This window comes from Neurospora tetraspora, assembly GCF_033439725.1.
Source record: "Neurospora tetraspora strain CBS 560.94 chromosome Unknown B0H65scaffold_1, whole genome shotgun sequence".
Classification (NCBI taxonomy): Eukaryota; Fungi; Ascomycota; class Sordariomycetes; order Sordariales; family Sordariaceae; genus Neurospora; species Neurospora tetraspora.
Genome location: NW_026944383.1, coordinates 3,289,341 through 3,309,029, shown reverse-complemented (window position 1 = coordinate 3,309,029; position 19,689 = coordinate 3,289,341). Strand labels below are relative to the sequence as shown.

The window sequence follows — 19,689 nt, the reverse complement described above, 5'->3', positions numbered from 1 at the left end:
ACCGGCGAAGTGGTCGAGTTCTTTTTCCTCCCACAATTCGCGATACTCCAGGGGTATCTTTTTTCAGAAAGGGAAGGAGCGGCTCGCAACCCAAATCACTCGCACCTTCCATCTTGAAATTGAATACTTTCAACCTAGCATGGCCTAAGCTTTGGACCAGACACCGTCCCTTCACTGGAAGAATTTCATTTCTTCGCCCTTGGTTGTCGGCCGATCTATCACATCCCCCGTCTTCTTATCCAGTTTTTCAAAAAGCTACGAGACACTCGCCTACGCAACACCTTTTCTTCGCAGAACATCTTAGTTGTTAAGGGCTAAAGTTTGCTCGACAACAACTCAAACACCGAACTTCTCTCTAACAGGCTCTATCTGTATCACTGCCAAACGAGTCGTTCTCCATTCAACACTGCTAGTCCTGCGGGACACCATCGCCCCCAGAGCTACTCTCGCCGACGAAGACCTCTAGCAACTCCTCCCAATAACCTCACAATGAGCGACTATCAACCCCGCCACGGCCGCCGCGGCTCTTCGGTCGGTGATCGCGAAGAATATGTTCCATACGCTAGCTATGCGACGACTTCTGCCGCGCCATACCCGCAAGCGCAGTATGTACCGACTCAGTTTCCCGTACACAGCGCTTCTGGCTACACCGAGGGCCTATATTCAACAATGCCAACGCATTACACCAGCTTTCGTCCTACGACAAGTGCTCCCCAGCCCTATAATCAATTCGACAGTACGAGTTTCAGATCTCCTACTCCCAAGATTGTCCAGTTCACCACTCCCCCGACTTCGTTTTCACGGGTTTCTACCCCAGACTACGAGCGAGAATCCGACAACGAGCCTGCCGATCCTGCACCAAGAAATGCGAACGGTTCTCCAATCCCTCCGCCGCCGAAGGGCTCGGGCGCCTTCCATGCCACCCCTCCCCAGCCTCCGCCTCCGCCTCCTAGCCCGGAAACCTTCCGTATCCCTTTGAAATCACTCAAGTTGAACGACCTAACCTCATCGGTTTCGGTTGGTTATCCTGTTCCCGGAGATAAGAGCGCCGCGTGCCAGCTCTGCGACTGGCACGGTCACACCGCAAAGACCTGTCCGCTAGGCTCTGACAAGAAGGACAACAAGCAGCCTTCTTGCAATGAGGCTGTTTTCACGAGCAAGGAACAGAACGAGTACCAGGATCTTGCGCGCAAGGTTAGCCACATCATCCAGAATGTTGTCCCGGATTCCAATCAACCGCCCGCAACCAACGAGACGATGATCCAGCACATCATGAAGTGCTTGTCCAGCCATCCAGGAAACCCCGAGTATGTCCACAAGCAGCTGGGCAAGGAGGAACACCAGGGTCAATGGCTCTGCATCAAGGCGATGTGTGACAACAAGTGGGAGGGCCCGGTGTCGATGGCAACTAGAGAGACCGACTGCAAGTACTGCAAGAAGAATCTCTCTGGTGATCCGGTCACCCTTTGCTACCAGATCAAGCCCAGACATGGCCGGGTAGCCCTGTATCGGGAAGTTGGTACCTTGAGAGTTTGAGGGTTCCGGGCCAGCATATAGCAAAGACTTGGCTTGTATAGCTGTGAGAGCATTCATGGTTCCGTTCAGAATATTGGAGCTTTGGCAGCGAGGAGTTTGCCATTTCTGGGCTGGCTTCTTTCAGATCTATGGGACAAAGATGGCCTTGTCAGCTTTTCCAAGAGCACTTTTGTGCTTTGAGCTTTCAGATTCATCCTATACGACACCAGGCATATGCAGAAAGTCAGGTGCGATATATTCATACCGGTTTTGTGTGGGGAACGTCTCGATGATGCGGCGTTTTTCTCGCTGCTCAGGGGTAAACAACATAGGGGCGGGGCCAGGAGATGGTTATGTCAGTCACGGTTGGCCCATAGGTTTGCTAATACCTTACGAGGTTATTAAGACGTCGTCGAGATATGAAATTCCATAGGTAGCTAAGCAGATAGCTTCCTGTAATGCCGGTTTGAGAAGTACTCCTGGGATACATTGTACCACTTAAATATGGAATGTGAATTGCCTCATAACGTCTCCTCATTTAATTTCAGAAAGTAAACAAATGTCGTCAGCGCTGATGCAGCACAGCATCACCAAGGGTTACAGAGCCAAGGAGTCTAGACAACGAAATCTTGACCAATCAGAGGAGGCGATGGGTTGGTCAACTTATCGTAGACCCCTCTGCTCCAGGCCCCTCCGTCTAATGCAACAGCAACGATCATTTCATATTTTTATTTTCTCAGTTACTTCACACAGCTCATTGACAGTTAGCGGGTTCATCAATCCTCGAACTATTCCGAGCTTTCCGCTTCGGCCGTGATTTCCTCTTTGACCTCCCCGCCTCCGGCACACGGTGGTAGTAGCTCCTTCCGGTTATATACTATATACGCTGTAGAAAATATCGGGATCTCCACTCCGGCCGCTTTCGCCATCGATCGTATGATTCGTATCACAAAGTCATTGCAACTTTATCGCTGCCCCTGTCCTTTCATAGTAACTTGATAAAACCCTATCTTTTTCTCTTCAGTTGTTCTCATTTGCTTCGGCCGGGCAGAACTTTCCACATAACATCATCTGGGGAAACCCAACCGCTCGAAATGGCGACCGAGAGCAACCCGGCGCTCGCCTCCCTCCCGTCCAACGTGCGGGAGATCATCGAGCTCGCCAACCAGCGCGATGGCGCCATTCCTTTCCGGGCAAAGACTGCTCATGTCCACAGAACTTGGGCAGGCACCTTTACCAGCTTGCCTGAGCTCTATATCCAACCGGAATCGGTCCCAGAAATTCAAAAGGTCGTCCGTTTGGCCCGGCACGCCCGGCGCCGTGTCACTACCACCGGCTGTGGTCACTCTCCTTCCGACATCACCTGCACCTCGTCCTGGCTCGTCAATCTGGACAACTTCAACAAGATCATCTCCGTTGATCACTTGACCGGTCTCGTTGTTGTGCAAGCCGGTATCCGTCTTTACCAACTCTGTGACGAGCTGGACCGCCGTGGACTTGCTCTGCCTAGTCTCGGCAGCATCAACGAGCAAAGCATTGCTGGTGCCATCAGCACGGGCACACACGGCAGCGGCATCAAGCATGGTCTTATCGGTGAAAACATCACGGAACTCAAGATCACCCTTGCCAATGGCGAGACATTGTCGTGTTCTCCCGAGGACAAGCCGGATCTCTTCCGGGCCGCTTTGATCTCCCTCGGAGCTTTGGGTATCATCACCGAGGTTACTTTCAAGGCAGTTCCGGCTTTCTCGCTTGCCTGGAGCCAGGCGATCGACTTGGATAAGCGTATCTTTGAGCGCTGGGACAAGGATCTCTGGAGCCAGGCCGAGTTTGTGCGTATCTGGTGGTTCCCCTACATGCGCCGCGCTGCTGTTTGGACGGCCGACGTTGTCGACCCGGTCGACTTGAAGACCGGCGCCGTCAAGCACCGCGAGCCGCCAACAAGCTACTATGATAGCTGGCTAGGCTACTATGTTTACCACAACCTCCTTGCTCTCTCCAGGTGGATCCCGCGCATCACTCCTTGGATCGAGTGGTTCGTGTTCGGCATGCAGTATGGTTTCAAGAACGGCGAGGCCACGAGGATCAGCGCCGTCCAACCCAGTCAGAAGGCCTTCCTGCTGAACTGCCTGTACAGCCAATCCGTCAACGAGTGGGCCATCCCTCTCCACAAGGGTCCCGAGGCTCTGCAGCGTCTAGGTGCCTGGCTTCAAAACCTGAAGCCCGGCGACCCCGGTTACGTCGAGCACGGCATCCCCTATAGCGCCGAGGGTCTCTGGGTGCACAGCCCCGTCGAAGTGCGCGCGAGCGACGCGACCGTCTACACCTCGCGGGAAGCCAACACGCGCCCCTTCCTCGACCCGACGCAGTCTGACGGCCCCACGCTCTACCTCAACGCCATCATGTACCGGCCCTACCACCGCGAGCCAACCTACAACGCCACGGAGCGCTACTACCTCGGCTTCGAGTGGCTCATGCGCGAGCTCGGCGGCAAGCCGCACTGGGCCAAGACCTTCACCGCGACGCAGGCCGACCTGGCCAGGTGGTACGGCGAGGACTTCCAGCGGTGGGGCGCCGTCCGCGAGAGCGTCGACCCCGAGGGCATGTTTGTCGGGCCCTGGCATAGACGCTACCTGCTGGAGCCCATCCAGAGCGACAAGTTGCTCCCGCTGGAAGAGATTCAGCAGACGACTAAGGAGGTTCCCGCGAGGCAGGGTGGCGGTATCGAAGTCATCGGCATCCAGAACCCTGTCGTGCCAAACTAGGTGATCGGGAGGATTCTGGGGTCTCCGCTCAACAGGATGGAGGAGGAGGCCGAGAAGGAGGAGGCCAAGCTGGGTGGCAGGAAGGCGCAGGCTGCTGGAAGATTTGAGGGGATTCGGAGAGAGAATAGGTTAGGTGGAGTTTGTGGACGAACCACTGATGAAGACTTAAGATAGTTGTCGGAATTATGGCCAAAGAGCGAGGAGGACCGTTTCGTAGAGTCTTGGGATACGTACTCTATCTTTTTTTGTTATTTTGGGATACCAGGCTGGTCGGAAAAGGAGGGAGGGATAGCAAGTAGTTTTTGTTTATCGAGTCGAATACGTTGTACTCTACAGATACCATGAAAAAGTACTAAGGTTGCAATTTTGAACGAACGATTGTGGGTTCTTCCATTCTGCAGTGGAAGTAATTTGGACACTAGTAATTGTTTGCGCCTCCTGGCACCTCACACACAGCAATGCGTATCCCATGTCGTGTCATGACATTCATCATATCCCCAGACCATTCCTAATACCGCGAACGCCACAAAAACTCCCAAGAAGAATCTGAATGTGCTCATGAACCGTAGTCTGCTTCGATTACGTTGCCACTTGATCTCTCTAGAACCATCAGTCAACGCCGTAGCCAAAAGATGACTACAGTAATCACCAACTGAAATAAGAAGCTCGCAAGAGGCGGGGCGAACCATTCCATTCCGTTACATGCATGTACACATGTACACACCCACACCCAAGCCCGAGCAGGATGTGGTTGTTTCTTCTCTTTTCATTCCTTCCCTGTCTTGCTTCCCTCTTCCACCCCCGTTACTTTTCTTCCCGTCTGCTCTCCCCCTTGCCTTAACGCCATGCGATGATTGATGCGACGCCTATGCATTTGCTGATCCAACTTGGACCTATGCCAGAACTAGAACCCGAACCAGAAAACGCTTTGATGAAACCCGAATGAAAATGGTCAAGGAGAAAGAAGTAACCATGGATTGATGTTAATGATGATGATGATGAAGCAAGCGGGTGAGCGAAGATGTCCGTCATGAATCAATCAGTCGGTCTAGCTCTGATGACTCAAATTCGACGCCGGCCTCACAAAGCTCGCTGGCCTTTTCGAGGTCTTCACAATAAACGGACTGGGCATCTCCTCCGTCTCCACCTCCCGATTCCATACGGGAGCTACCGGCCATGGTATCGACTTTGTCCCAGCCCCAGTTCCTGTTCCAGTGGCGCTGCCGCTGCCTGCACTGTTGGAAGAGGAGGTACTATTGGTATTACTTTGCTGCTGCTGCTGCTGCTGCTCGAAGTTGGCGGTTATCGGTTGGGGTTGTGATCGTGGTCGTGTCGGTAATTGCTGCTGTCCGCTGCTGCTGGTGCTGCTGCTGTCTGACGCGGCAATCGTCGCGTGTTCCTTAAATGCGCGTAGTTTGGCTTCGTTGGACATGATCGCGCTGATGGGCCTACCACCGGCGCGAGCCTGGTGCAGCTCGACGAGCGAGCTTCCGCGAATGTTCTTGGTGGCCATAAGTCCGATCTTCTTAAGAGGCGGAGCTTGTGGCAGTGGTTGTTGTGGCTGTTGGTTTGATTGTTGGTTGAACGACGATTCATCGCACGTGGATGACATCCGCTTGAGACCCCTTGTTCTGACAGTGATGTTGGATGTGACGGTGGAGGATGGCGCGTCGCTGCCACTGTTGCTGCCGCTGTTGTTGTTCGCGCTAAGTCTCCTGACCACGCCCGTTACCGACGGTATCCTACTGAGTCGTCGGGTTGGGCTGGGTTTGCGGTCTCGCAGGGCGGGAGCGCTGGGTGCGGAACGAAGGGGATGTTGTCCTATTGACGAAACTCCACTAACTGTCTTAGAGCGGGTGGCTAACGTCTGTTTGGAGCGCAAACCGTGGATAGGAAGAGGATTAGACTTTTGTTGCGAGTTGAGCGACGGCCTCGACCTGGTTGTGATAGTACTGAAAGGGTTCTTGCTGGATTTAATGATAGGTTTCGGTGAAGGAACCAGAGCCTCCGCCTCGGACTCGTCGCCAGAGTCTATCATCTCTGTTTCCCTTGGAACCTCCCAGTTGCTCTTGTCTGTAGAAGTTTGCTCCTCACCAAAAATCATCCTTGGGTTTGTGGTCGGGGCTTTTGTCAAAGCCATCCGACGGGGTGAAAGGGAAAGGGAAGCGATCGTGATAGGTGATGGTGAGGCCATTTCGATGTCCATTGGCGTGCCAAGAACCGATTCGGCGGGGGCCGAAGAATATGTCTGCGCTCTGTGAAAGGGTGTTCGTGGGATCTTCTTGGTGATATCAAAGCCATCAGTAGACTCAGCAATCGAGATATCGGTAATGTCCGTGGTAGAAGGAAAGTCGCCGTCGCCGCTACCGACTGAGGACTGGTTGAAGTCAGACACCAATGTAGCAGCAGTCGAAGAGAATGAGCCCTGCTGGCCATGACTGTTGAACATGAGTCCTCTCCCGTGTCGTTGTAGCTCTGCTTCCACCCGCGCCTGAACCTCCTGCTCGAACTTTTGTTGTAGAGATTCGATTTCCTGAGCCACCAGACGGTCAATCTCCAACCGCGCCTTGACTTCCCATTCCCTTCTCAGCGAAGCATCGATCTCGGCGCGTATAGACGATTTTTCGGTTTCGAGCGCGGACAACTTGCTGTCAAGCTCGCGGATGCGCTTGTTAAGGGTCACCTCTTTCGTTCTGAGAGTCCTGCTGAATTCCACAACTTCCTTTTCTTTCCTCATCAATCGTACAATCGGCAGGTTGAGGAGTGTGGCTGTGTCGGGCCTTCGATCGGGGTTCACGCGCAGGCAATCCTTGATTGTTGCAAAGAGTTCTCCGGAGTAAACGGAAGGTAATGGCGCGATCTTTCCCTCCTTGATCTTCTGAACCAGCTGGTAATGCGTCTTGGCGTTGAATGGGGGCTCTCGGGCGCAAAGCTCGTATATGATGCATCCTAATGACCAAATGTCCGACTTTAATGTGTATTTTTCTGCCGCGCAGATTTCCGGCGACATGTAGAAGGGGGTGCCAACGTAGGTCGAGGCAAAGTCGTGCGATTGCATGACTTTGGAGAGTCCGAAGTCTCCAAGCTTTACCGAGTTGTCTTCGCCCAGGAACACTACAAGGCAACAGGTTAGACCAGTCCGGACACGAATCACAGGGTCACCTACCGTTCTCGGGCTTGAGATCGCGGTGCAGAATAGTCATGCCACCCGAAGGAGGCTTTGGCTTTGCTGTTGCGCCCAAGCCAAGGACGGTCTTGCCGACTTCTGGAGGGTCGACGCCATAGTGGCAGCGGTACAAAGCGGTGACAAGCTGGGCAAAGATACTCCAGACGAACGATTCTTCCGCGTACTGGTTATTCTTAATAAGGTTGCGGATAACACGGCCCAGGTCGCCATTGCCACAGTATTCCATGTAGAGATGTAGGTCTTGGGTCGCTTTGAGATGTTCGCGGTGGTAGTATCCGACGATGTTGGGATGACGTAGGGTCGAGAGGATCGAGAACTCGGCGTGCAACTGTTCGCGCTCCTTTTGCGACATCTTGAGGTAGCTGATCTCCTTGCGGCAGAGGATCATGCCGTCGGCTTTGCGCCGCACCTTTCGGATGATGCCGAACGAGCCATGGCCTGTGTTTGTCAAGCAAGTCGTTGTCAGCCATCAATTTCACTGCTACCCTTGGTGCATGTGCAGGTGGAGCGCCGTTGGAGGATTGGAGGAGGGCATTCTCGCATACCGATCTTTTCTAGAAGCTCGTACTTGTCGCTCTCCGACATTTTGGCGGTTGACTAGATCAACGGGACCTTCTGACAGGCTATCATGAATTGGGAAGAATATGCCGCCTGATCCATAAGACAATCGTTTCGGGAAGTGGACCGTGTTGAAGTCGACTAAGAGGTGGTAATGCAATTGATGCGTTGTATGCGATGGATGCGATGGATGCGATGGTTATGGTGATTGCGATGGGGGTATTCTGGTGCCGGGAAAGGATGTGCGCGATTGCGTGTAACCAATTGAAGTTGCGTTCCGGGTCTTGTTGGGTCGCCCGGCTGGTTAGGTCGTGGACGTTTCGGATGGGCTGCCCGATCCAAGACGCCTGCGAACCTGTCAAAGGGAGAATCCCTACCAGTCAACATCGCGTTGCCTAGCAACTGGCGCGGGGCGGTGAAGCCGTACCCACTTAAATGTAGCCGCCGCCTTGCCAGCAAACCTTATCGATAACAACGATGAGACATGATAAGATAAGATAAGATACGCACTTGACGGCCGTCATCGACCAGGACTCGGCACCGACCCCTCACCGACGGGCCCGTGCAACACAGCACTTACCCCGCATACAGCCCTCTGAAAGGGAAGGCATCAATATATATACAGAAGGAGCCCACGAAGACAGGAAGGAAGAGGTTATTCAGAATGGAAGGAAGCCAGGCACACGAGGAAGTCAGGTACTTGGCAAGGCCTGACAGGAAGGATGGTTGGGGACGGATTTCCATGTATTTAAGACTGGCCGCCCCAGGCTTCTGGAGGTTCTCATTTTCCTCCTCATCTTCATCTTCTTCTACCAATCAATTCAATTGACACAAGCCTTTTCCCTGACACGGCGAGTCGGCTCTCTTTCTGGTCCGTGCTAGCGCCCCGTACCCGAACCCGATTGCGTTGGTCCTCCGTCTGCTTACATATCTCCGGCGCCCGGGATACCATCTTGAAGTGCCGCCACCCTCCTTTGATGCATTTCTTCTCCATATATAAACTTCTCGTTCTGTTCCTAGACCCTTGATGTCGATACTCCTTCCTTGTAGCATTCAAAAGTTGGCAAAACCAAAGGAATTTTACGCACAGCAAAGATGGTGCTTCGCAAAGACCAGCTCGAGCTCAAACTCAAGGACGATGAACAGCTTATCCGTCAAGGCATCCTCCGCAATGAGCATCCCTTTGAGGATTCCCCAGAGTTTCATGAGTTCATACATGCATGCCGTCGAGGTGATCTGAAGCATTGTCAAGAGTTGATCTCAGGTGGCGTCAACATTAATGGCAAAGACAAGTACGATTATACTCCGCTCATTATTGTATGTGATGTTTTCGCTTCATAAATACTTCTTTAATTCTAGAGTAATACTGATATTTCAAAAGGCAAGTCTGTGTGGACATTATGAATTGGTGCAACTCCTGCTAGAGTCCGGTATGTTCTGTCGTAAAGCACCAACTCTCCACCATTCAGTCACTTACATGCAAGCGCAGGTGCTCTGGCTGACCCCGATTCATTCGAGCGAGAGCGTGCGGTCTACAACGCTCTGAATAACAAGATCCGGAATCTGCTTCTTTCTTACGATTACACCAAGACTGCGGATCCTTTACAGGCATGGTCGTCACATATCACCTCATTGCTTGTCCGCGAGATTCCGAAGACGACGGACATCACTCTCCTCACAGCTTCCGAGTCGTTCCACCTGCATAAATTCATCCTTTCTTCCAGATCGCCCTATTTCCGGAGAAAGTTCGCCGAAGCTCCTGAAACTGCTACTTGGAAACTCTCCCATTCCATTCCAGTTGAGGCTTTCCGGGTAGTTATAAGATATCTCTATCTTGGTGAGCTACCACGCGACCTTGTGGGACCTCGGAGTGCAGCCACCGAGGAAGAGGTCTTTAAGGGGATTGACAAGCTCTGCAAGCAGCTCGAAATAGCCCACCTGTGGGAAGCTGTTCTTTCAACGACCGACCGACGCTTGGCGCGCCAGAGACATCAAGATGAGGTTCAGCGTGCTCAGGCTCAAGTAACGGCTTACTTCCGAGACACGGTCCTGAAGCACAAGTTTACGGTTGACACTCGTCGGGTGAGGGACGTGAAATGGCCCCGAGACAACGCCATCTCCGCAAACTGTTTGTTGCGTGCGGACGAGTTCGACGAGTTCGACGAGGGCGAAGGGGAAGATGTCGTTGAGCCGGCGGAAGAGTCGCTCATATCTAGTAATGGCATCCCCATTGGTCCGATAGCGGCCTTGAACTCAACAAACGGAACTTCGAATGGTGCGAAAAAGCCCAAACGCTCAGTCCTCTTCCCGGTGCACAAAGCCTTCCTCATCCGCAGTCCCTATTTCGAAACCATGTTCTCCTCCGAGTTCATGGAAGCCAAGGAAACCGAGCATCTTCACGTCATCAAAGTGGACTGCCTTCCCGAAGTCCTTGAGATTATCCTAACATTCCTCTACACCGAGAAGTCCGACTGCCCGCTTGAGTTGGCCCTCGATCTGCTCTACGCGACGGACATGTTACTGCTGGATAAACTCAAGACCAAAGCCGCCGTGGCAATCAGCACCCTCGGTAGCGGCACCAGCAACGCGCTGGTAGACCGAACCCACGGCGGGGCCGCGGACGAGCTACAACAATCACCTCCTGCAACGTCGACTTCGACGCCTTCAAGCGGGCAGCAACAAACACCTGGGTCGTCGACTGAACGGGATGGACAACCAGTCGAAGTGGAACCCATCAACGTCTACGACGTCATCCACGCCGCCTGGGATCTCAAAGTCCAGCGTCTGGAAGATTTCGCCGCCAAATACCTGGCCAGCCGACTGGAGGACTACATCGACGAAGAAGAGTTCGCCGAGTTGATCCAGGAAAGTGCGTCCCGGCTCAAGAGGCGTGAGGAGACGGACACTATCGAGTTGCTGGACGATATCCGGTATTACCTGGGCGAGCGATTCCGGTTCCGGTTTGAGGGTGATGGCATTGGAGAAATGCTGAATGAGGAGGGCGAGATTGATGCTGCTCAGGTAGAAGGACTGGCAGCAGAGGCTGAGGATGGAGAAATCCGTCCCGAACAACCTTCAGACGGGCAGAGGGAAGTGGAAGGAGAGGAAGAGAGGAGAAGCACTGAACGTGATGGTGAGGAGGGAGGAGGTGGTGTACGAACATTAGACGGGAAGTTGGTTGAGGATGAGTTTGTGTCTGATGCGGTCAACTACCAGATCTTGCTGGAAAAGATCGATAAGATGCTTGATCGTCTCAAGCTAGGTGCTTGAAGGGTTGCGAGCGTTTACAGGGGAAGATATCGCATCAAGGCATTAGACGTTACATATGTTAAGACTAGATACAACGGTGGTTCTGTATGAATATGGTTCGCATAGAAGCCGGTCGTTTGTTTCGGGTCCCTCTTTCTCATCGCAGCGCCAAGAATTGAACTTGGTTTTTCTCGCAACATCCTCCCCTTACAAAGCAAGAATAGGCTAGCAACATCATCGTCTTGCATTGTAAACTCAGCCATGTCTTCTCTTCGCCAAAGAAAAAGAAAAGTCTCCCACTATTCCTATGGTGTTGACGGTGCTGAGATATCTGTAACACCATTATTGCAAATATTGCCTTCCTTCCTTAACGCCATGCTCCCAATACTTGATGCGGGCTTCCGCTCCAAGGACGACTGTTGTCTCCAACTGCTCTTCTTGCAGATATTCCAACGTCAATCAAACAATATTCTTTTTGCTTTTCATCGGCCAGGCTTCTTTGTGTTAGGGCAGCGGTCCGGCGGTCTCTAAGAAAACAATTCAACCCCCCCACATACCGAAAAGTAACAAAACATTATCTACGTACTCACCATCTCAAGCTCCCATTGCCATGACACAACGACCCTGGGCTGAGATATCTTGAGATACCTACCAAAACACAACTCGATCCGCCATCCAGCCGCCCTCGGGGCCCGGCATATAACACCACAAAACACCCGCTCAGAACAGCCAGGTAAGGTTGCAGTAGGCAGGGTGTTTCCGTCAACCGTTTCAGTAGCGTGCCCATCAACCAATATCACAGAAAAAAACTCTCATCCACCTACAAACACAGCCATCACCTTTAAAAAACCGCCATCTCACGGTAAACGTAGCACATACCCCCTTGCAAGGCGATCACGGCCTCAGCCACGGCTAGCCCCTGAACGAATCCCCCCCAAGTCTTTTTCACGACCCCATGTCCTTCGGCAGTTCTTCGAGCCGGGGTGCTTGTTGTTTCGAAGCTGTGGATGCGAGAAGAGAAAAGGAGAAGACGGCGATGATCCATTCCAGGTTTCCAGGTCTCTGGTGATGATTATCAATCAGCCCGTGCGCTGAACTTGTTGACTCGCTTGAGTGGTGTACATGTCAAGAAGTACACTTGCCTGGAGGACGGTCGTACTGTGTAGGTTGAGTGAAAGTTTGAAACACGGGGCGGGCACGGCGGGGGAGATCTCCCGCGCTCGCATTCTCGGCTGTGATGGGTGATTTACATTGGCAATTGGCACATCTGCATTTTGATTCATTCACAGCCGTTAGGGGGGAGCACTTTGTTAGTCAGCTGTTGTTCTCTGATCTTGATCTTGCAAATTGCCGTTGGCAAGTAGTGTAAAAGACAGCTCTGATAGGAACGTATGCGGCTCATCGATCGATCGTTCATTGCTCATCGTTCTTTTGGTCGTTCTAGTTGTGTAGTGTAATGGTACCTAATACGCATGCTATGAGTGACTGATAGACAAGCAGCAGACGTTACTGCGTACATACCTTCTACATATGTAAGCAATCATATCCGGAAATATTAAGCGCACAAGCGCGCCTCATTCACATCTCTTCCTTTTGCCTACAGCATGCACCACCACTCACTCATCACGCTCACATTCACATTCACATATTCACACCTGCGTACACACCAGCCCGCGCGCACACATAGCATAGCACATCACACTACATACAGTACCTACTTACCAAGAAGCGAAAACAACGGCAGGGGAATCTTGGAGAAATCGCGATGTGATGTGATCAATGTCTCGGGTTGATATCAAGCCCTCCACGCCGGGCACGCCCACAACCCTTCCAGAAGTCCTTATGTCTCGGTTCCGAATATCCCCTCTCGCTTCCCTTAGGGACCCATCATCATGGCTTCCATGCCATTGTTCTGTAGGTAGTCAGGATTGCACCATACGATAAAATGGAAGAGATCTTCACTTCACGGCCGCGGTGGGGGCGGGACAAAAATTATTTCAAAATATATAAATTTGGGAAAGAACTGCGGGAGAGGAGGCTGAGTTGATGGCGGGTTTGTTGGTTAGTGTAGAGGTAGTTCTTTGCTTTATGTTGTTGCCTAGTGGGTTAGACGAGATGAAGAACTACATTTCATCGGGAGGTTGAACCTAGACAGTCGTACGGTTTTCTTTCGTTGTTGAAGGTTGAAGGGGATGGTGGTGGCTGTGTTGTGGTTGACAAAGTGATGGTCTGGGACTCCCGGGACAACATTTTGTTATGCTTCCCCTTGTGCCTGCCGCGTACGTAAAATACCGTGGCCCCGTTCTGTGGGTGGTTGCAGGGATGTAAAGTTGTACCGTACAAGGCCCGAAAAGAAGCTTTCCGTACAGTACAGCACTGTACTGTGGTACCTACAGTAGCAGAAATTACAGTTGCCTTGTGCGAACGGGTGAAGGGAAAAAGGGGGGAAAGGAAAACAATGGTGACAAACCACCACATTTTTGAGCCGAGGCTTATGGGTAAACAGTATTGGTTTGAGTAAAACCATATCGAGCGAGAAAAAGCGGTAGCAGTACCCTGTGCCTGGCTGCCTGTCCATCTTACGTTGGCCCCACGATATATGCCAGCCCCTGACTCGCGAAGTCCCGAAATGCCATGGGAAGCGAAGCGATGGCTGGGAAGAGGTTATCGTACGCTTCTGGGCTTGGCTTCTAGAGATATGTCTCACTTTATCGACTCGACTTGTATGTAGCCGAGTCGCATCATGTATCGCTTGTTTGTCTGTCATTATCGTCACTGTTGTCGTCGTCGTTGCCGTCGTTGTTATGTCCGTTCTTTGAGCTCAAAAACGGACTGCCTGTCAATGACGGGCAAGCAAGCAAGGGCATGGAAGAAAAGCAAAGAAAGAAACATGATCGAAAAAACCAACCAGTATCAACTGGAAACCCCATCAGCCCATCTGCCCATCTGGGATGTGCCGTAACAATGAAGAAAGTTGGCGCTGATCCCAGGCGGGACTTGGCGTCGATGATCGCCAGCGCCACGCAGAAAGCCATCGTTTCAGCCAACAGAAAAGAGCGAAATGGCTGACAGCTGGGCGCGAAAGTGGTATGTAATTTACAACGCCAAAGAGGACAAGCTGCTGTTGCGATACGTATGCGTACGTACGGTTTCCCATTGATACCCCAAGGAGCGAGGGAGTGTGCCACCGCGTGCTGCTTCCCCCAAACGGTCGGATCATCGTGTGGCTTCTGCGCTGAACAGAGATAATTATAGCGCTGTCCGCCAGATGTTGATCATTGACGATCTGGATTCCTTTCTTGGGGATCTCTCACAAGTGCTGTATATACGGACCACAACTCCTCCGTACAATGTAGGTACTAGCGCTTACTATGTAGTTAGTATGCAGCTGATTGCTGCCAAAGGGCTGATCCCCCAGGCGTATGTAGTGTACGCTCGGACCGAACTGGCGTGCTTTTGACAGGCTGTCAGTCAGATGCGCAATACGGCAAGCGAAAGCGATCTGATATTCCCTTTGATGCGCGCTGCGTATGTCTCTGCCTGGGCAATTCATTGAATATCATCGATCAGGGCACAGGGGAGAGAGAGTTGCCTCAACACGACACGTTTGCAACGCTTTCAGGGGAAACCCGGTACCTCATCACGTAAGGTTCGAGCTTATCGAGCGGAAATCTCCGTGAAACCCGAGTCGGCACGGGGTTTTCATGGCATCGAAATGTTCCATTGCCGGCTTCAACTCCCGTCGTCACATATGTATCTCGACACAATCAAAAAGCCGCGATTCAGGGGTCGCCGGTCTTGACACAATATGGAGCCATCTCTCAGCATTAGCTCGGCCGCATTGTTGCTGCTCTCGGCCTTTCGGCTCGATGGAGGCTGGAGCACTCGCTTGCGACGGAGCTCTGGATCCGCACCGCGCACCGAGTGGGAAGTGAACTTGCCGGGAAGCCATAGATCCCTGGAACTGGCAAGCGGAAGGGAAGGCGGCATGTGTTGGGCGGCGATGATGGCACAATGGCTCGATAATCTGCACGGGTCAGACAGATCGTGTGGGGTTTTGGGTTCGTTTCGACCTTCGTCCGATGTCCAACCTCACTTCTCTCGGGACGAATTGCTGGAGTTGTTGAGGAACGACTGGAGGCGTCTTTGTATCGGATACCTAGTCAAGCATACACAGGGTTCGTTTTGGTTTTATCTTGTCGAACCTGGTCAGATGGAATATTGCCACGGTAATCTTTTTTTGGTAGGTAATAAGGAATCTCCAAACATGATGGATACGGTTGCGGTTCTGTTGGTCGTGTCAGTGGCCACCAGGTGAAACAATAGATATCGAGTCACCGCAGAATATTAGCGGTTAGGGAGGAACCTGACTTCATATCTCTGAGACCTCGTCTCATGGCTTTGGTTGCACAGACATGGCGGGAAGGTCGAGTTACTCAGCATGAACAGTAGGCGTCGAGACTGATAAAGAGGCGTTATGAGCCTCGCATAAGATTTAGCCGCCGTTTTTCAGTGATACAATATCGAGGCGGGGGTTGAGAGGCCTGAAAGGAAACTATTGTTCAACCGCTGTCAGTGTCTCAGTCAGGCTATGGGTGAATTTCTCAATCTCGAAGCCAACTGCGTAATACAGGGGAGTGAACGAAAATCATTGCCGGACGAGGTGAGGTGATAGAAACTCGAGTACGATTCACAGCCACAGAAGGCAAGATTAGACGAGCCTCATTCGTATTTGCCAGTGACCGGCGCTGCTTGTTTTTGAAAAGAAACGTGCTGTGAATTGTGATGCAATCAGGTCGATGAGGTGATAAGGTTGACCCTGATATCGCGAGTTTGGCAGGCATGCAAGTGCTCGACTCACCATCGGTCGGTTCCTGGATGTCATGGCCACACAAAGTTCCGCCGCTTCCGTGACGGGACCAGCCGCAGGCATCTTCAGGCTGATGCGCAACCAACGAGATCATGCGTATTGTTGTTGAAGACTGTTCGCTGTCTGGATAAAGTTAGCAAGGCCGATAGGAGGAATAATCATCGAAAAGCACATTGGCGTAATCTTATGTTGTCAATGCCAATGGATGCCAATTATGCTTCGCCATGGGAGGCCACGGAGGCCCCGACAGGAGTTCTTGGTTATAGCGCTGACTGCTGAGCGCTCAGGTCACCCGCCCTAGGGGCCCAAGGCCGGCAAAGTTACCTTACGATACGATACGCAGCAGTAAGGTACTGTGTCGTATGCCCATGACATCAGCACCTGGCAGCTTTCTCGGCAGCCCCTCCGCAGCAGCAACATCTCGGCAGCGGGCGGGCAGGCAGAGAAGCCAAGTGTTGATCCCATCCACATGGATCGGGGAACATTTTGGGAACAGGCAAGGATATGGGACCCCGGTCTCGCTTGGCGAACAGGCTGATCGACGGTGATCAACCGAAATGCGACAGGGGGGCGGATCTCATTGCTCAGTTGGCTGGCCCACGCACGAGAGGAGGGGCCGGGGAGTGTCGTCGTCGTTCATCAAGGGAGGGGGGTCGGGCGAGCTGGACTGGACGAGGGGTGGGAGGGGTGAGAAAAAGAAGAACGACAATGTGGGTTGATAGGAAATGGAGCACCATCAGCATGAAGATGGAGAAATGGGATGGTATGCCTCTGGACGCTAAACTCGAATGGTACGCAACCCGAGCACGGGCTGAAATTGTACGGATGCCAGAGAAGGGCGCTAGAAAGAAATGAGACAAGGTCGTGACAGGCGTGACAAGGTCGAAGGGAGGACGACGAAGTCAACGAGTCGACGACGACGACGCCCCCCCAGCCAGCGGCAGTGGGCACAAGAAAGCAGGAGCTGCAACGGGCCAGGGGAGCCCCGCATTGGTGGAAAACGACGTCGGACTCGAAGTTGCCTTCGCTCGTCCTAACGGTCTTTCCATACCTTCCATTCCCCACCCCACCACATCCCAGCTTGCCCCGAGTCAGGACGTGATTGGCGCCGTAGCCCAAAAAAAAGCAAAATGAAAAAGCTGAAGACTCCTTCCAAGAGAATACCGTTGTTGCTTGCCGTCCGTCGTCGACAACACCACCACCATCATCATCATTGTCGAAATTGCCTGCCGGGAAAGTTGGATGGTCTATGGGTGAGACAACATCAAGCGATGCCATCATGGCTGATTACGAACCTTACCCAGAACGGCGAAATCTCCGGTAATGTACGTGCTCCGTAATTCATCTTGCACATCACGGCCAGGGGATCCTCGTGAAGTGTGGTGAGGCTCTTTTCGACCAGCTGCAGCGTTCCATGAAAGGAACTGCAACCTGAAATTGTTACATACGCACAGGTACCATCTCTGAAATGATGGGGCAGGTACCTGTATTTTACCTTAAGAAGGAGTGTGGCCCGTCCACCTCCCCGTTCGAACCTCGGATCTTCCACAGGGGTGGGCATCGCTGACGCGGATGAATGATGGGGGGAGGAATGGAGGATGTGATGCCGTGATGGGTACACAGTAAATCCCAAAAGTGGATGATGTTTCTGTTTCTCTTTTCCCACTCGCTTGACATTTCTCCATTTCCACCTTCACCCACCTTCTCCCACCTTCTCCCATCATTTCCCCCCCTTGTGTTGTTTTTGTCCACACTTTTTCACTTAGCGGTGGTCGGTGCGGTGCGGTGCCCGCTAAGAAGTGCTCAGGTGCTTCAGATGCTCCATCCTCAGTGAGTGAGATGCACTAGCACCGGTTCATCTTCCTCCCACATTCCTCACCGCCCTCGTCAAACTTGCCGTCTGTCGTCCATCAAACCACCATGAATTGCATGATGCGCAAATCCTCTACCGACTAGCGCAATAGTATAATCAGTAGCGTTATTAGATACGGGGGCCGTCCGGCGGGAAGGGGAGTACGTAATACTCCAATCCCCGAAATATCGGCCAACTACGAGTCTACGGGCACCACTAATGACTGAACTGTGAACTACTGGGCTGATAGCGTTCCACGCTATCGCCGTACCTACCGTTCGTTACCTACCGATCTTCGCTTCCTTCTGACGAGCTGCCGGTGCCGATGCTGAGCTTTGCTATGCTGTGATTTGGTTGCCGTGTCTGGGTACAGTAGTCATAGGTCGTGGTGTTGAAGCTAGGTGATTGCCGATGTGAGCATCTCATGGAGATCCAAGGTACAACCCAGACAACGGGACAACGAGTGAGACATTCCACGAGCTCCATTCCCAAAATCGAAAGGGCTTACAAAAGTTAAGAGCCAAGCTTTATTACGTATGTCATGTCAAGCTGCCATTTGTCTGTTTCCCGCGTTTTTCTTGTGTTGCCCGAACCGACTGCCCTTTGGGCTGCTCCCTTTATTCGCTGTGTTGATCTGCCGCTGTCTTGGTAACAAGAAAGAGAGACAAGCATCTGGATCTGTGTGTGCTTGCGAGTAAGACATACGGATTTGCGGTACTTAACAACAGTGCTGTTATGTTCTATTCCTGAAAATGACTCTCGTCGAATATCGAGTCCCTCTTTTGCGTCTCTCTCTCTCAGAGAGCAGAGAGGGGTGGCTGTCTTGCTCGGCGTTGGTTGGTTGGTCGCTAGCAACACTTTAACTTCCGGCGTCTTCATGCGCCTCGTCGAAAAATTTCCCTTTTCAGTGCCTCCCTCCGGACCCGGTCCATGTCGATATCCACGCACTTGGTGCCCTCCGTGTAGATCATACGACGGAAATGAGATCGGGGAATGGGGTAAGAGAGGGAGGATCTTCGTCCCTTCTCGACTCTCGGCTGTCGACTTTCGACTCTTTGTGATCTCTTGATCAGTCAGCGAGCCATCGTGATGTTCCTTCCCCCTCTTTTGATGTCCTTGCTGGTTCGGATATGAGGTTTCCCCCCCCCTTGTCGTCACAAGATATGTCAAACACATTCTGTTTTCTCTCTCTCGCTGAGGAACGAGGGGCTGTGATGCGCTTCAAGCATCCGGTCGGCATTGTCGACTTCTGTCGTTCAGTTAAGGTGACGGCGGGTTGTTACACGCTTCAAAGGCATTGTTAGTGTTGCAACGGAAATTGCTGGGTGTACAAAGAATGCAGTGATTGATGCCATGTAAATCCACGCATCCTGTTGTAAGACTGTGTGACGAACAACATGCCAAAACTGACGTCGGTTTACAGTTGTGGTCCAACACCTACAAGATGAGAAAGGATGCAATGTTGCACAAAACTTACTCAAGATATAGACCACCCTTTATGTGGCTCTCCGTTTGGGCTGAAGAAGGAAGCCTGTAATTTCCACCAAGCACATTTTTCAAAGTCATGTAAAAAGGATGAACAGATTGAGTTGCTTCACTTTTGTCAATTCTTGCTGGTATCAAGTATTTGTTGGCCTTTTGCTTTGACAATTCCGTAGTCCGCCCTATCCGTTCTCATGCAACGTTGATCCCC

At 52.2% G+C, this 19,689-nt stretch overlaps 6 protein-coding genes across 6 annotated transcripts; 4 read left to right on the top strand and 2 right to left on the bottom strand.

Annotated features, from left to right (window-relative positions):
• The first annotated feature begins 303 nt into the window (after positions 1–303).
• On the top strand, positions 304–1,569 carry B0H65DRAFT_29457 (uncharacterized protein). Its single transcript, XM_062823061.1, has one exon. It carries the CDS (start codon positions 490–492, stop codon positions 1,534–1,536), a length of 1,047 nt encoding a protein of 348 aa, XP_062686299.1. The 5' UTR covers positions 304–489; the 3' UTR covers positions 1,537–1,569.
• A 592-nt stretch (positions 1,570–2,161) lies between these two features.
• B0H65DRAFT_450145 (putative D-arabinono-1,4-lactone oxidase) lies at positions 2,162–4,659 on the top strand. Its single transcript, XM_062825988.1, has one exon. It carries the CDS (start codon positions 2,610–2,612, stop codon positions 4,278–4,280), a length of 1,671 nt encoding a protein of 556 aa, XP_062686298.1. The 5' UTR covers positions 2,162–2,609; the 3' UTR covers positions 4,281–4,659.
• Positions 4,660–5,148: 489 nt separating this feature from the next.
• On the bottom strand, positions 5,149–8,389 carry B0H65DRAFT_29436 (G2-specific protein kinase nim-1). Its single transcript, XM_062823054.1, has 3 exons — positions 8,013–8,389; positions 7,447–7,905; positions 5,149–7,394 (listed from the first exon to the last, which is right to left on the bottom strand). Exons 1-3 carry the CDS (start codon positions 8,050–8,052, stop codon positions 5,329–5,331), a joined length of 2,565 nt encoding a protein of 854 aa, XP_062686297.1. The 5' UTR covers positions 8,053–8,389; the 3' UTR covers positions 5,149–5,328.
• A 731-nt stretch (positions 8,390–9,120) lies between these two features.
• On the top strand, positions 9,121–11,415 carry B0H65DRAFT_563275 (uncharacterized protein; the record flags this gene model as incomplete). Its single annotated transcript, XM_062830229.1, has 3 exons — positions 9,121–9,342; positions 9,407–9,455; positions 9,515–11,415. 3 exons carry the CDS (start codon positions 9,121–9,123, stop codon positions 11,293–11,295), a joined length of 2,052 nt encoding a protein of 683 aa, XP_062686296.1. The 3' UTR covers positions 11,296–11,415.
• Positions 11,416–15,082: 3,667 nt separating this feature from the next.
• Positions 15,083–16,036, top strand: B0H65DRAFT_438209 (uncharacterized protein; the record flags this gene model as incomplete). The annotated part of the gene is made up of 2 exons (XM_062825357.1): positions 15,083–15,517; positions 15,950–16,036. The coding sequence occupies 2 exons, from the start codon at positions 15,083–15,085 to the stop codon at positions 16,034–16,036; spliced, it is 522 nt and encodes a 173-aa protein (XP_062686295.1).
• Positions 16,037–18,251: 2,215 nt separating this feature from the next.
• Positions 18,252–19,277, bottom strand: B0H65DRAFT_29319 (uncharacterized protein). Its single transcript, XM_062823041.1, has one exon. It carries the CDS (start codon positions 19,170–19,172, stop codon positions 18,510–18,512), a length of 663 nt encoding a protein of 220 aa, XP_062686294.1. The 5' UTR covers positions 19,173–19,277; the 3' UTR covers positions 18,252–18,509.
• Positions 19,278–19,689: the final 412 nt, after the last annotated feature.